This window comes from Carlito syrichta, unplaced genomic scaffold (genome assembly GCF_000164805.1).
Source record: "Carlito syrichta isolate Samal-C Ts95f unplaced genomic scaffold, Tarsius_syrichta-2.0.1 Scaffold80817, whole genome shotgun sequence".
NCBI classification, from domain to species: Eukaryota; Metazoa; Chordata; class Mammalia; order Primates; family Tarsiidae; genus Carlito; species Carlito syrichta.
The window spans coordinates 1-11502 of record NW_007024913.1 but is presented as its reverse complement, the minus strand read 5'-3'; the positions used below and the strand labels follow the sequence as shown (position 1 = coordinate 11502).

The 11502-nt window shown below is 47.8% G+C and overlaps 1 protein-coding gene across 1 annotated transcript in view; it reads right to left on the bottom strand.

The window, feature by feature from the left end:
• The window catches only part of MRPL3 (mitochondrial ribosomal protein L3), a 36873-nt gene extending 26343 nt beyond the window's left edge, over positions 1–10530 (bottom strand). Inside the window, exons 1-3 of the mRNA XM_021711009.1 lie at positions 10347–10530; positions 9241–9332; positions 7330–7428 (exon numbers count right to left, since the gene is read on the bottom strand). Of these exons, the coding sequence (XP_021566684.1) occupies positions 7330–7428; positions 9241–9294 (153 nt within the window). The 5' untranslated portion in view covers positions 9295–9332; positions 10347–10530. The remainder of the gene's footprint in view (positions 1–7329; positions 7429–9240; positions 9333–10346) is intronic.
• Between the last annotated feature and the right edge of the window lie 972 nt (positions 10531–11502).

Genomic DNA, 11502 nt, shown 5'->3' with positions numbered 1-11502 from the left:
AAATAAAGATGGTACACTGGGAAGGACCTCTGTTCTGCTGGAAAATAAACAGTTGTGTTCACATTTCAATTCTGACTAGAAACCCTCTATATCAAGAACCCCAACCCTGAAAAGTCACTTCTCTCCTACTCTGCACTTATCCCAAAGCAAATGGAGAACACGATGGGTCACACCTGAACGTTATGACCAAACTTCAAAGCGAGTCTCAATGTGGCCTGGCCAACCTTCCTGTCCCCGGTTAAATCCTTCCCACTTTCTCCAAGGCAACTCTGTCACACCCTCTTCTGAGGCCTGCAGCCCTGTTTCCTCCTCTCTCTTTGAGCTGATCTAGCCAAACTGCAGCCCCCAGACTCACAGGCTGGCATCCTCCCGCCCACTCCAGGTCACACATGTGATGCACGTGAAGGGCTTTAAGCAGACGCCAATGCCGTGGGCCCTGGGCTAGGAGACAGCAACTCCATTGGTCAGGGGTGGGACCCAGGCATCGGTACCCCACAGGATTTTGATGTCCAGGTGGACCTGGGAAGCATGTGGATGGGTGAGCTGGAAGCACTGAACGCCCCCCACCCCGCATGCCCATTGGCTTTCTTCCTGGACCTTTTCCCACTCTCTTTCAAGCCTTCTTTTTCTCTTTCTACTGGAAATTTCCTGTCAGTGTATGAGCATGCTGTGCAAGTTCATATATTAACACACTTGTGATCAGCAAATTTTTCACTTTATTAATACTGATGGCGGGCAAAAAAAAAAAATTCTGAAGCTAGTTGCTGCAAACTTCTGTCATGAAGCACAAGTGAAGTGGTCTTTTCTAAACCGTCACCTTTTTCACAATACAGCTGAAAGTTGCAACATATCCAGTATTTGCCTCAGACATCACTCTGACTAGCATCCTGCACTTTGTATTTTTATTCTGATTGTAAACAATACATATTATATATATAAAACATGTATTTCTTTGTTTATACTGCATCATTATATCACTGTCGCACTATCACTAATAAGCTTGCCGGATTCGCCTTCGACCCCAGAAATCTCATCAGCATATATTTCTTCATTTCCCATAATCATGGTAAATTAAATGTTAGAATGCAAGTATACGACACCAATCGCAAGAAAACAACGACCAGCCTGCAACTTTTACCCACTCTGCAAACGAATAACAACAGTGCACAGCCGACATCGGGTCATTGTCTCCTTGCCTCACTGTTCACTTCCAAGCAAGACGTACAGTCACACGCAGCACTCAGAAGCAGAGTCTGCACAGACGCACACTCACATCAGCGGCAACCAGGAGCACAATCTGTAATGGCGCAAATTCACACCAGTGATGACGACGTCAAAAGGGACCCTCTTTGACCACACGTCCCTGAGCTCATCTGCCGGGTCCCCAATAGCAAAGCTGCTGAGACTTGCTGAGTCCACTCCCTCTCCTCCCCGTTCGAAACCCACGCAAGCCACGTGCTTTCAGCCCCGGCGGCATAAAACAGAGAGTGCCTGTGATGGTCTCCGTGACCTCCACGATGACCTCCACGTGTGGTCGGAGCCAGCGATCGACACTTATTTTGCAGGATCTATCAGCAGTGCATGACGCAGGTGGCCACCCTCTGTGGGACTTCTACATGGCCTCTGGGCATCACCTTTCAGCACTCAGGCACATGGAGGACCCCACATTCCCAACTTCAGTCCAAGTTCTCCTCTGATCTGTAAGCCCACATGTCCAGCTGCCAACTCACCATCACCGCTCAATACCGCACAGCACCTTAGGCTGAATGAGTCCAACACCGACCTTGACTCCCCAGGCCTGCTCTGCTCTGGTCTTCCACGCTTCAGTCAACGGCAACTCAAGGCCTCTGCTATTTGGGCCAGAAGCCTTGTGGTCACCCTTTACTCTTCCCTCCCTCACATCCCATTTGCCACTCCGCAGCGATTCCTCCAGACATCCACACCAACTCCTCAGCACCCAGCCCACCGCACTGATTCCTCCAGACACCCACACCAGCCCCCTTTATAGGACTTGCCAAAAAAGCTGCACCATTTACTATTTCCCGATGTGAAGAGTGCCTTTTTCATCCGGATGGTGGCACACCCATCTTCCCGCTGCTTCCTCACCCTCAACCTTCTCTCCAGCCATCATCAAGAACCTCCAGGCCCTGCCCCGCAGCTGTGGTCTCTCCGTCTGCCTGCCTGTGTCTGCCTACTCCACTCTCTCTAGCCACGATCCTTCCTGCCCTGCACCTCCAAAGCTTCGCCGATGGTTTGAGGAAGCAAGCGGGAACAGCAGGAAGACATCGATCCCACTCAGTGCCACACCTTAAGCTTAACCAGTGCTGGTCCTGTCCCGATGACAGACGCGCGCTCCAGCTCGGGAAACAGAAATGCAGGCTCCACTCCCAGCTCGTTCTACTCCATATCCCTTCCCGAGCAGCCCTCCGGAGCACACCGCTCCTCTGCCCACGCCAGCACGAGGCCCTGGAGCTAGCTCACTTATCGTCCGCATCGCCACACGTGGGGTCTGCTCCTGTGTCTGCCTGCCAACCCCGGAGCCCTGGAGGGCAAAGGCTGTGGCATCCATCTGTGTCTCTGACTTGAAGCAAGCACAGCGACAGGTTAGACACTAAGACGTGGGCTAACTGAATGGAGAGAAGCAGCAGCAGGTAGAGGACACGTGCCGTCTGGGCGTGACGTTTGTCCCTGCTCGGCTGCTGCCCCAGGTCTTGGTGCGCAGCATCGCCGCGTCGGGCCTGCCTTCAGGTCTAGCCACTGTAGGATCCCAGGCCTGAAATGCACACCACAACCTACCCTGATGAGCAAATCCACAAGAACCCAAGCTGCCATGAAACCAAACCAAAGCAAGAACAGCAGTGGCTGAAAATGGAACCAACTCCAGATGACACTGCCAAACAGAAAGCCTTCCCCACATTCCAGGGTCCTGCCTGCCCAAACCTGCAAACAGGCAGCAGACGGCAGCTACTCATCCATCTCCATGCAAAACATAAACTGTCAGTGCCCTCTGTAAGGGCTCAGTTGTCTTCAGTCAGCCACACTTTCTGGACCAGGCTACAGCCCACAAAGACCCTCCTCGGGCTCTCTGGCGGGCTGTACGGATGCTGAGGAGCCCTGCGCTGAGGTCCACGAGACGGTTCAATGACCAGGGTGCTCCAGGAAGCTTCCCTTCCTCCAAGAGGGACAACTTGAGCTCGCTCCAGTGACTCCCTATGCTTTCACTTCCCCCACGCTGAATATCACTCTCGTCCCAGCTCTATATCACAGACGCTCTATATCACTCTCGTCCCAGCTCTGGTTTTTCACCTTCAGTCACACCCACTTCTTCCACAACAACGGCGACACACATTTTCATGCAACAGGGTGGTTCCTTGAAATTATTTTCCTGCTACCAACTTCAGACTTACTAATTTTTAGAACAGACTTTGAGTTTCTTTTTGACATTCACATATTTCTCTTGGTGATTTAAAAAGCGTAATATTATTTTATTAATACAGTTTTTAAAGTCTAATCGGGAACTTCTGAGAATTCTCTACTTTTTGAGTAATACAAAGCAGACAAGATAAACATCTTGCCCTACACAACTGTTTAGACTAAACCATTAACAAGAGCCAAAGTAACAAACACTGCTTGATTATCTTCCAATTTCACTAATATTGAATACTTTACCTTTTCTCTTTCAAAATCAAAATATTATAAGAACTAATTAGGTCTCAGTCTTGAGAAAAACCAAATGTTCAAGCTGAGCTAACCAGAAGCAGTGTTAGAGAGGTGTTTTTTTTCTTTCTTAAACTTCCAAATACGCAAATGACTTCAAAAAGCAATTCACAAGACTGACAGCACCGTCACACTTGGATAAGCCCATCTGTGAGGCTGCACTCTCTGCCACTCTTGAAGGTTCCCTGCAATTACCTTCCCACAATGAAAAGGCCTCTCTGCTCCTAAGATGAACTGATTTAATCAACTTTTAAGGTCACTCAACCTCCTTATTCAAAAACATTATGTACCACATTAGTTTTTATTTATAATATGGTACAAAACAGCACAGGCAAAGTAGTCTAATTTCTTAGAGGTATACACTCTTTACAAATTAAAAAAATAACAGTTCCAGCACTACTATAAATAAAACTGATTTGATCAATTTATTTCCAAATGCTCAGTTATCTGCCATTTTATATTCATAGGTCCTTCTTTAAAAAAAAAAACCCTCTACATTCAACTACTATTTGTAGTTTCCCTGGCAGCCACCATATGCAAGAGGAAGTCTGTATACTTAGTTTTAAAAGTTCTTTTTCTTTTCAGACAAAAAAGCTTTACTTCCAAAAATTTCTAAAACTTAATTTTCACATGCCATTCTTAAGAAAGGTCACTTACAGACAGAGCTTTTCCCTAACACTGTAATAAATATCATCTAAACCTACAAAGTTCGTATCCTGAAGAAATCACATAAGAGGGACCTTTGGGCCAGGCTCAGTGGCTCAGTCTATCAGTCTATAATCGCAGCACTTTGGGAGGCTGCGACAAGTGGATTGCCTGAGCCTGTGGGGTCAAGACCAGCCCGGGCAACTTGGTGAGAACTCGTCTCTGCAATAAATCAAAAAATTAGCTGGGCATGGTAGTGTGCGCCTGTAATTCCAGCTACTTGGAAGGCTAAGGCAGAAGGATCGCCTGAGCCCAGCAGGTCAAGGCTGTGGTGGCCAGGAGCATGCCACCGCACTCCAGCCTGGGCGACAGAGGGAGAAGAAGGGCCTTTGTAGTCCTTTCTGTGCTAGATAGCAGTTTTAAAGACGTATGCTAAGTGAGTGAAAGTCCCCAGCAACCCAAGCACACAGCATCCGACCGCCCTAAAGAGAATAGAGCGACAAGAGTAAGCTAGAGAAAAATCACGTGGAGACCCATCTTGAGCACGAACGGGCAGTGCTATCATTTCTGTAGTATTTTAATGATGAGTAGTATATTAGTTATACTAACAGTGTTAGTATCATTTTCATAAAGTTTTAGCTATAACACTCCTTCATTGCTAGACAAGAAGAGTAAATTAAACAGAGCACCCAAGAAAATTTTTTTTACCTTTTATTTTTTTCTGAGAACTAAAATGTTAGAGGCCCAACAGGAGACTTTCGGAACTGGGAGAGAACAGAGGCCATCGGGTCCAGTCCTGTTTTCGTGGGTAAGAAGGTGGATGCAGGAAAGGCGAGTGGAGGGCACGAGGGCAGGAGTCAGGGCCGGAGGTCCGCTCCCCTGACCCCACCCCTGCTTGTTTCTCCCTAGCACGTCTTTCTGGGCAGCCACGCTCACAGGCCTGGTGGAGCTGAACAATTATCCCAGCATGAGGCTTGACTTACAAGCACCAAGGCCATGAATTCACAGAATTGTAATGGAGATGAGATGATGGTGCTAGTCACTGCACGACACAGAGTGCAACCACGGAGAAAACAGCAGTACCTGTCAAACCACACAGTCCTTCTCATGAAGCCTGCTCATTTACAAACTTCAAACACTTGGCATTTCTTTAAAAGTTCCCAGAAAAAACTCACTGTGCTTTTAATTGTTGCAGTTATTTGAAACCTGCATTTGTTAGTCAATAATCTGTCAAGAATTGACAGCAGGACAGATATTGACAAAGCTGTAATGAAAAATAAATGAACCCTCTACTATAACATTAAAAACAGCTACCTCCTCTAACACACAGGAAACAGCCAGCAGACGGAGCAGCACCTCTCACGCTGGTAGGACAACTATACCTGGATTTTCAGTCAATACTCCGAACGCCTTCCCTCCAAAACCTCCGTTTCCCGCCTCCATCCCTGGAGACAGCATCAGCGCCGACCCAGCTGCTGAGTTAGATGCCGTATGTCTGTGTCCTGTCACCACACCCACACCACCCAACCCTTCACAGACCCCTGCCCCTTCCAATCCCCATGCAACTGCCTTGTTCAAAAGCTTCAATCAACCCCCCTAATCACTTAAAACAACTGCCTGAAAACCCTCTCTCCAACCTGATTCTTCTTGTTTTAAGTAACTACCATGACAATCTGACCAAGTCACCGCTATGGCTAAGAAATTCAGAAGCTCCTCGAAGTCTATGGGGTGAAGCCAAGTTCCTTCGCCTTCCACCCACAGGCTGCGCCCGTCTGCTGCATGGCATCCACATGGCATGTCCCTCCACACTCAGGTCTGCAGAGACCCTTCTATCCGGCTTTTGCATCCATTCTCCTCCTGGTCTCCTCTCTGTAGAACCTCCTGGGAGTTCCCCAAGCAGAACAGACCGCCTCCAGCTCTGAGTTTGCGGGATTCAGCGTATTGTACTGAGATGTCTGGTTTAGGTATCAATCCTCGCCTCCCAGCCTGTACGCTTCCAGAAGGCAGACATCAAGACACAAGACAGGAGAGAAAGGCTCCTTACCACTGGGGTCTTGGACGAGTTACACAACTGCTTCAGCCTCAGAGGCTGGAAAGGTTACATGAGATAACAAATGTACAGGCTCAGTGCAAGTGGCAAATAAAAGTTAACTCTGACAGCAAATGAAGTCATTAGTAGACACACAACAGACACTTGACAGCTGCTGGATAGTATAGGCTGTATCCTAATTTCTGCCCTTGTTCATTTCATAAACAATTTACAATGGAAATGATGCTTGTCTTACTATGAGCAATACGTCCCAGTAAACCTCAAGATGTGCCAACACCTGCTAGTGAAAACCACGGCCATTTCTAGAAAGGTTTACTCTGCTTTCAATCTTCAATAGAGGATACTCATGGAGCAGATTTTCACATTTAAACGACAAATCCCACATTCTATTAGTATTCTTAGAAAAAAATGCATTATTAAAAATAATCTGATATGGGTTTGACACAGTTTTCTCTCAAGTACTGAAAGCTTCTTCTAGAATAATCCCCACATGCTGTTGGTGTCAAGTGTAAGACGCTTTTCCACAGGAAGGAGTGAAATGAAACATAGAACAGTAACAAAATAACCAACTCTACTACCTAGTGTCTGTTGCAATCCAGGCACATTTGAAAACCTCTTGTGAGCCTTGTGATAAACTTACTGGGTAACTGGTAGTCTTATCCCCATTTCATAGATGTACAAACATCACAGCTTGGAGAGGTAAAGCTACTTGTTCCAGGTAAAGAAGGAGGTACTGAAACAAGCCTGACATCTCCCAGACTCCTGGGCAACAAAGCTGTGCTGCCTTCCCAGTACAGGACGTACCTCAGGACAAACGCACATTTGTGGCAGTGGAACAATCTCAAAACACAGAAACATTCAGGTGGAATGAAACAAATGGAAAGTGTACTATTCCAGGTGTGAAAATACAGCCTTACCCAGAAACGGGACACAGTTTTTCCGCCTACAGACAGGGCTGCCATTTTTCCATTGTGTTTTTCCTTTGGAGTATATTTTAGGACATGACAGTCTTGTACCTAGGAAAGAAAAAAATTAAGCATGTGCCAAGATAAATTTTATAACATTACGCACCAGCCACACAGAGAGCCTGGGACGATTAGGAATTCCCTGAGGTTATTTCTCTCATCATCTCTCTAGCACCAACCACAATCTCAAAACATTTAAATAAACCTTTAAGAAAATGGTCAAATACAACACACAGAAGAGTACACAAATGTGTATCAAAGGAGCGTCTATAAAGAAACATGCCTGTCGCTACCACCCAGACCAAGCATAACCCCCAAAGCCTCCGTGGGTCTCTTCCTACTCAGCTCCCGGTTTTGCCCTAGAGCAGTTCTCCAAGTGTGGTCCCCAGCAACCTGGTGAACACAGTCTCAGACCCCAACCCAGACCCAAGGAATCGGAGTCCTTGTACTGTATAAGCCCTCCAGGTGACACCGAGGTTCCCTGGAAGTAACTACACCGATGGCGATAACGAGTGCCTTTGAAGCGTTGCTTGGAAACGCAGTTGGTGCCGCCTGCCTCAAGATTTTCATACATGGACTCAGACTGTATGTGCTACTCTGTGTCTCACCCCCTCCATTCAACACGGCCATGGAAGGTTCCTCTGTATCGTGTGTAGCTTCCTTCTATTCATTAGCATTGCCGTACAGCATTTCTTGTGGCGAGTACACCATGATTTACCTGCTCATTCTGCTCCTGACAGACACTGGTCACGTCTAGTTTGTGGGCACCAAGTGTGACGCTGGTTTAAATGCTGCTGCCCAGGAATCCTGGGACACACCTGCTCAAGTTTTCTATAACTCTCGGGAGTGGAGTTGCTAAATCACAGAGCTCACCTATCTCAATTTTATCACATCATGCTAAATTGTTTTCTAAAATGGTTGTACCAGTTTATACTCCCACCAGCCACTCTTGAAAGCTCCCAAAGTTCTTCAGAGTTCTGGAAATGACCGTCCCACACTTGGTCAATCAGAGCCAATACAGTCTTCTGAGGGTCTGCAGGCTCGCCACACCACACCAGCACCCACACTTACTTGCACAAACTCTCATCTGAATCATCACCACCTGCAGGGTCAGCATCTATGACTAGGCCCAACGATGACCTGAGCTGTCCCAAGTGACCGGGGAGGGATAGATTCCTAACTTTTTCAGCGACTTTTTCCTGAGAACAATGATAATGACAACAGTAGCTAATACTTGCTGGGCACTTAGCATCGTTTCAAGGGCCTGACGCCATCTTGTGCAATGCTCACAGTAACCTTTTGAGGTAGGTTATAATCATTTCCTTTACAGAATGAAATGACATCTTTTATATATGAGGTACAGTGCTCCAAGGAACATAGCAAGTAAGTGGCAGAATCAGGAGTGAAACTCAGGTATTCTGCTTCCAGGACCCACATTTTTAACCACTAGACTCTACCTTCCACCAGTAAACAAGATGCAGCCTCCTTCCAGAGAAGAGACCTTTACATCCTGATAGTAAAAAGATCAAAATTGTAATGTGGGTTTGAAAGAATTCCAAACATGAAAATAAAATGGGACTGAGATTTTTTTCTGATTATGAGTTAAACTGGTAATCCGTGAAAAGCTAGGCTAAACTTAAAAAAAAATCCATCGCCTCAGTTATCCCAACATCAGTATCAGAAGGCCATCACTCAGGCAAGGGTCAAAACATTCCCGAAGCCATCACAGGTGCTTCAATACTATCTATGTTTGACATGAACCTTTTCTTCACCATACAGTTACGTACTCCAGGATGCCCGTTAAGGTCTGCATCAACGGCTCTTGGCACACCCACACCCCTGACGGCTTCTGTTTTTCCTCACCTGAAGTAACGTGACCACATGCTTCTGACCATCCTTGGTCCATAAAGGCATCATGCCCAGCTTCAAGGCAATCAGGCCAACTCTAGAGGAACCTGGCAGTTAAAAGCAAGTTGACGTTAAAAGCCATTCCAACATTTACCAACACGATGCAGCATCTCTCCTAAAGTCAGGATTCAGACTGAGGAGCAGGCATGCAATAAATATGCTGATATGTCCATAGAGTGAAACAAGACTGCTCCTTACAGATGTAAGTGCCTTCAGTCATTCCTGGCATAATACATTGGTGCTCAGTAAGTATTTGTGAAATGAGCAAATCCAAGAGAAAGGTACAAAATAAACAGATAAGCTGATATAGTCTGGCTTTAAAACAGTGGCAGGAACAGAGGGCATGGGAAACCCATTATTTTGCTTTTTTTAGTCATGAGAAAACTTTATTCACTAGAAAACACCTATCACTCAAATTCTAAGAAATCAGCTGGGGCTACAGAGCTGCCACAAGTGGTCACACTGCTAGAATATGTATGTGAGTCTTCAACATGACCCTCAGATGTGTGGCGTAATTGGTCAAGTGGCTCCACTTAGAACTTTTGGCCACTACACAGCTCAACTGTCACAATAAATCCCAGCCAGAGACCACACGTTCAACAGGAAAGACCTCATTCTCCTCGGTCTGGTCACACATGGGTTCAGCACTCTGTGAGACACAAAGTACTGATTCGGGGGACTGTGTGTGCCAAACCTAGCGTACAAGAGCATCCCAACCACAACCACCACACAACAAGACAATTCACATTGTGCTCCTCCAGCCACGGTTTATCTTATGTTCCTCCTACCTGAGGGGAACAGGAGAAGGTGTACAGAACGAGTCCCCTCTCACCTGTGGAACAGCTTCTCAAGGAGGGTGTTATCATCAACAGACATTCACTAAAGGTAGACCAGAGTCTGAAGATCAACTTGCAAACCAAACCACAGTAAAACAGACACGCTTAAGACATGAAAAAGAAACTCAAGAGAGGATGAATTCGTCACGCAGTCAGTAAGAGCCTGAATGTGTCCGGCCACACAGCAGTTAGAGGATGAGAACTCAAAAAACGCAAAATGATCACCTGGTTCCCAAGGATGTCGAGGCCACGGCTCATCTTTCAGGGGACACCGTTTCCTTGCTAACTGAGCTTTATCTTCATCAGAGACCAACTGCTTAACAAATGGGACACTTTCTTCAGAAAGATGTTCATCCCACCACGTGCCACTCTTTCCATGAAGACTTCTGACAAAAAGCCAGACGTGTGTTCTGTGAAAATAAAAACAAGCAAACCAGATTGCAACAAAAAGGTTCCTCCACTTAAGGTGGGAGCGGGAGGTGCCGTGTTGGCAAGAGCACCCAGAGCCTTGGGGAAGGGTTCGGATGCTGAGCATTGCTCCTGACGCTCTTTATGTGACGAGGAGGCCCACGTTTTGAAGGTTAAGGGTCACCCTGGAGCAAGAGTTCCTCAGCGCTCCTCTCAGATAAGCACATTCCCAGTGCAGACCTACCTGGAGACATGAGCAGCCGCTAACCCCTGGGCATGTGCACCACTCCTGTCCCATGGAGGGGCAGACGGCGGCAGCTCATCTTTGTCTCCTCAGCTCACCTCCTCCCGAGGCCTGGAGGAGTGGAGAAACTGGGTGTGCAAAGGCAGAAGACACAGCCTCCCACAGCTGAGCATACCAAGACTGGGGGTGTGTGGGTGTGGGTGTGTGTGTGTGTAGGCGCCTCATTCCTCACGGGGGTCGGAACGGAAGCAGAGCTTTCTGCAGTGGCTGCCTCTTCCGTACTTGGAGTCCCAAGGCCGAGTGAGTCTGGGCGAGTCACCTGCCTCTCCGCTTCAGCCTTACCTGTAAGCCGCAGGAGACTAGTTTGCTCCTGTGAGGCGCCAACACACTCCTCAGAGCGACCAGGGCACCCTGAGGGCTCAGCCGCGGGGAGACGCGCTCCCTGCTGTTGCCCGGGGCTGGCTCACGGCCGCTGCTGAAAGCCATCCCTTCACTGCTTAGCAAGGGCTTCCGTAGGGTCACGGCCTTCATGCTTCTGCGCCCAGTGTGGGCAGCTGTCTTCCTCCCCAGGTGTGCCCTGCTCCTGGCCGAGGTCCCGCAGGAAGCGCCCGCTTCCTGGTGACCTGACCCGGGCACCCCCAACCCTCCTGGTGACCTGAGTCGGGCCTCTCCCTTGCCCCGTCCTCCCCCTCATGACGGACCCACCCGTTCGCCAGCACCCGGGCGCCC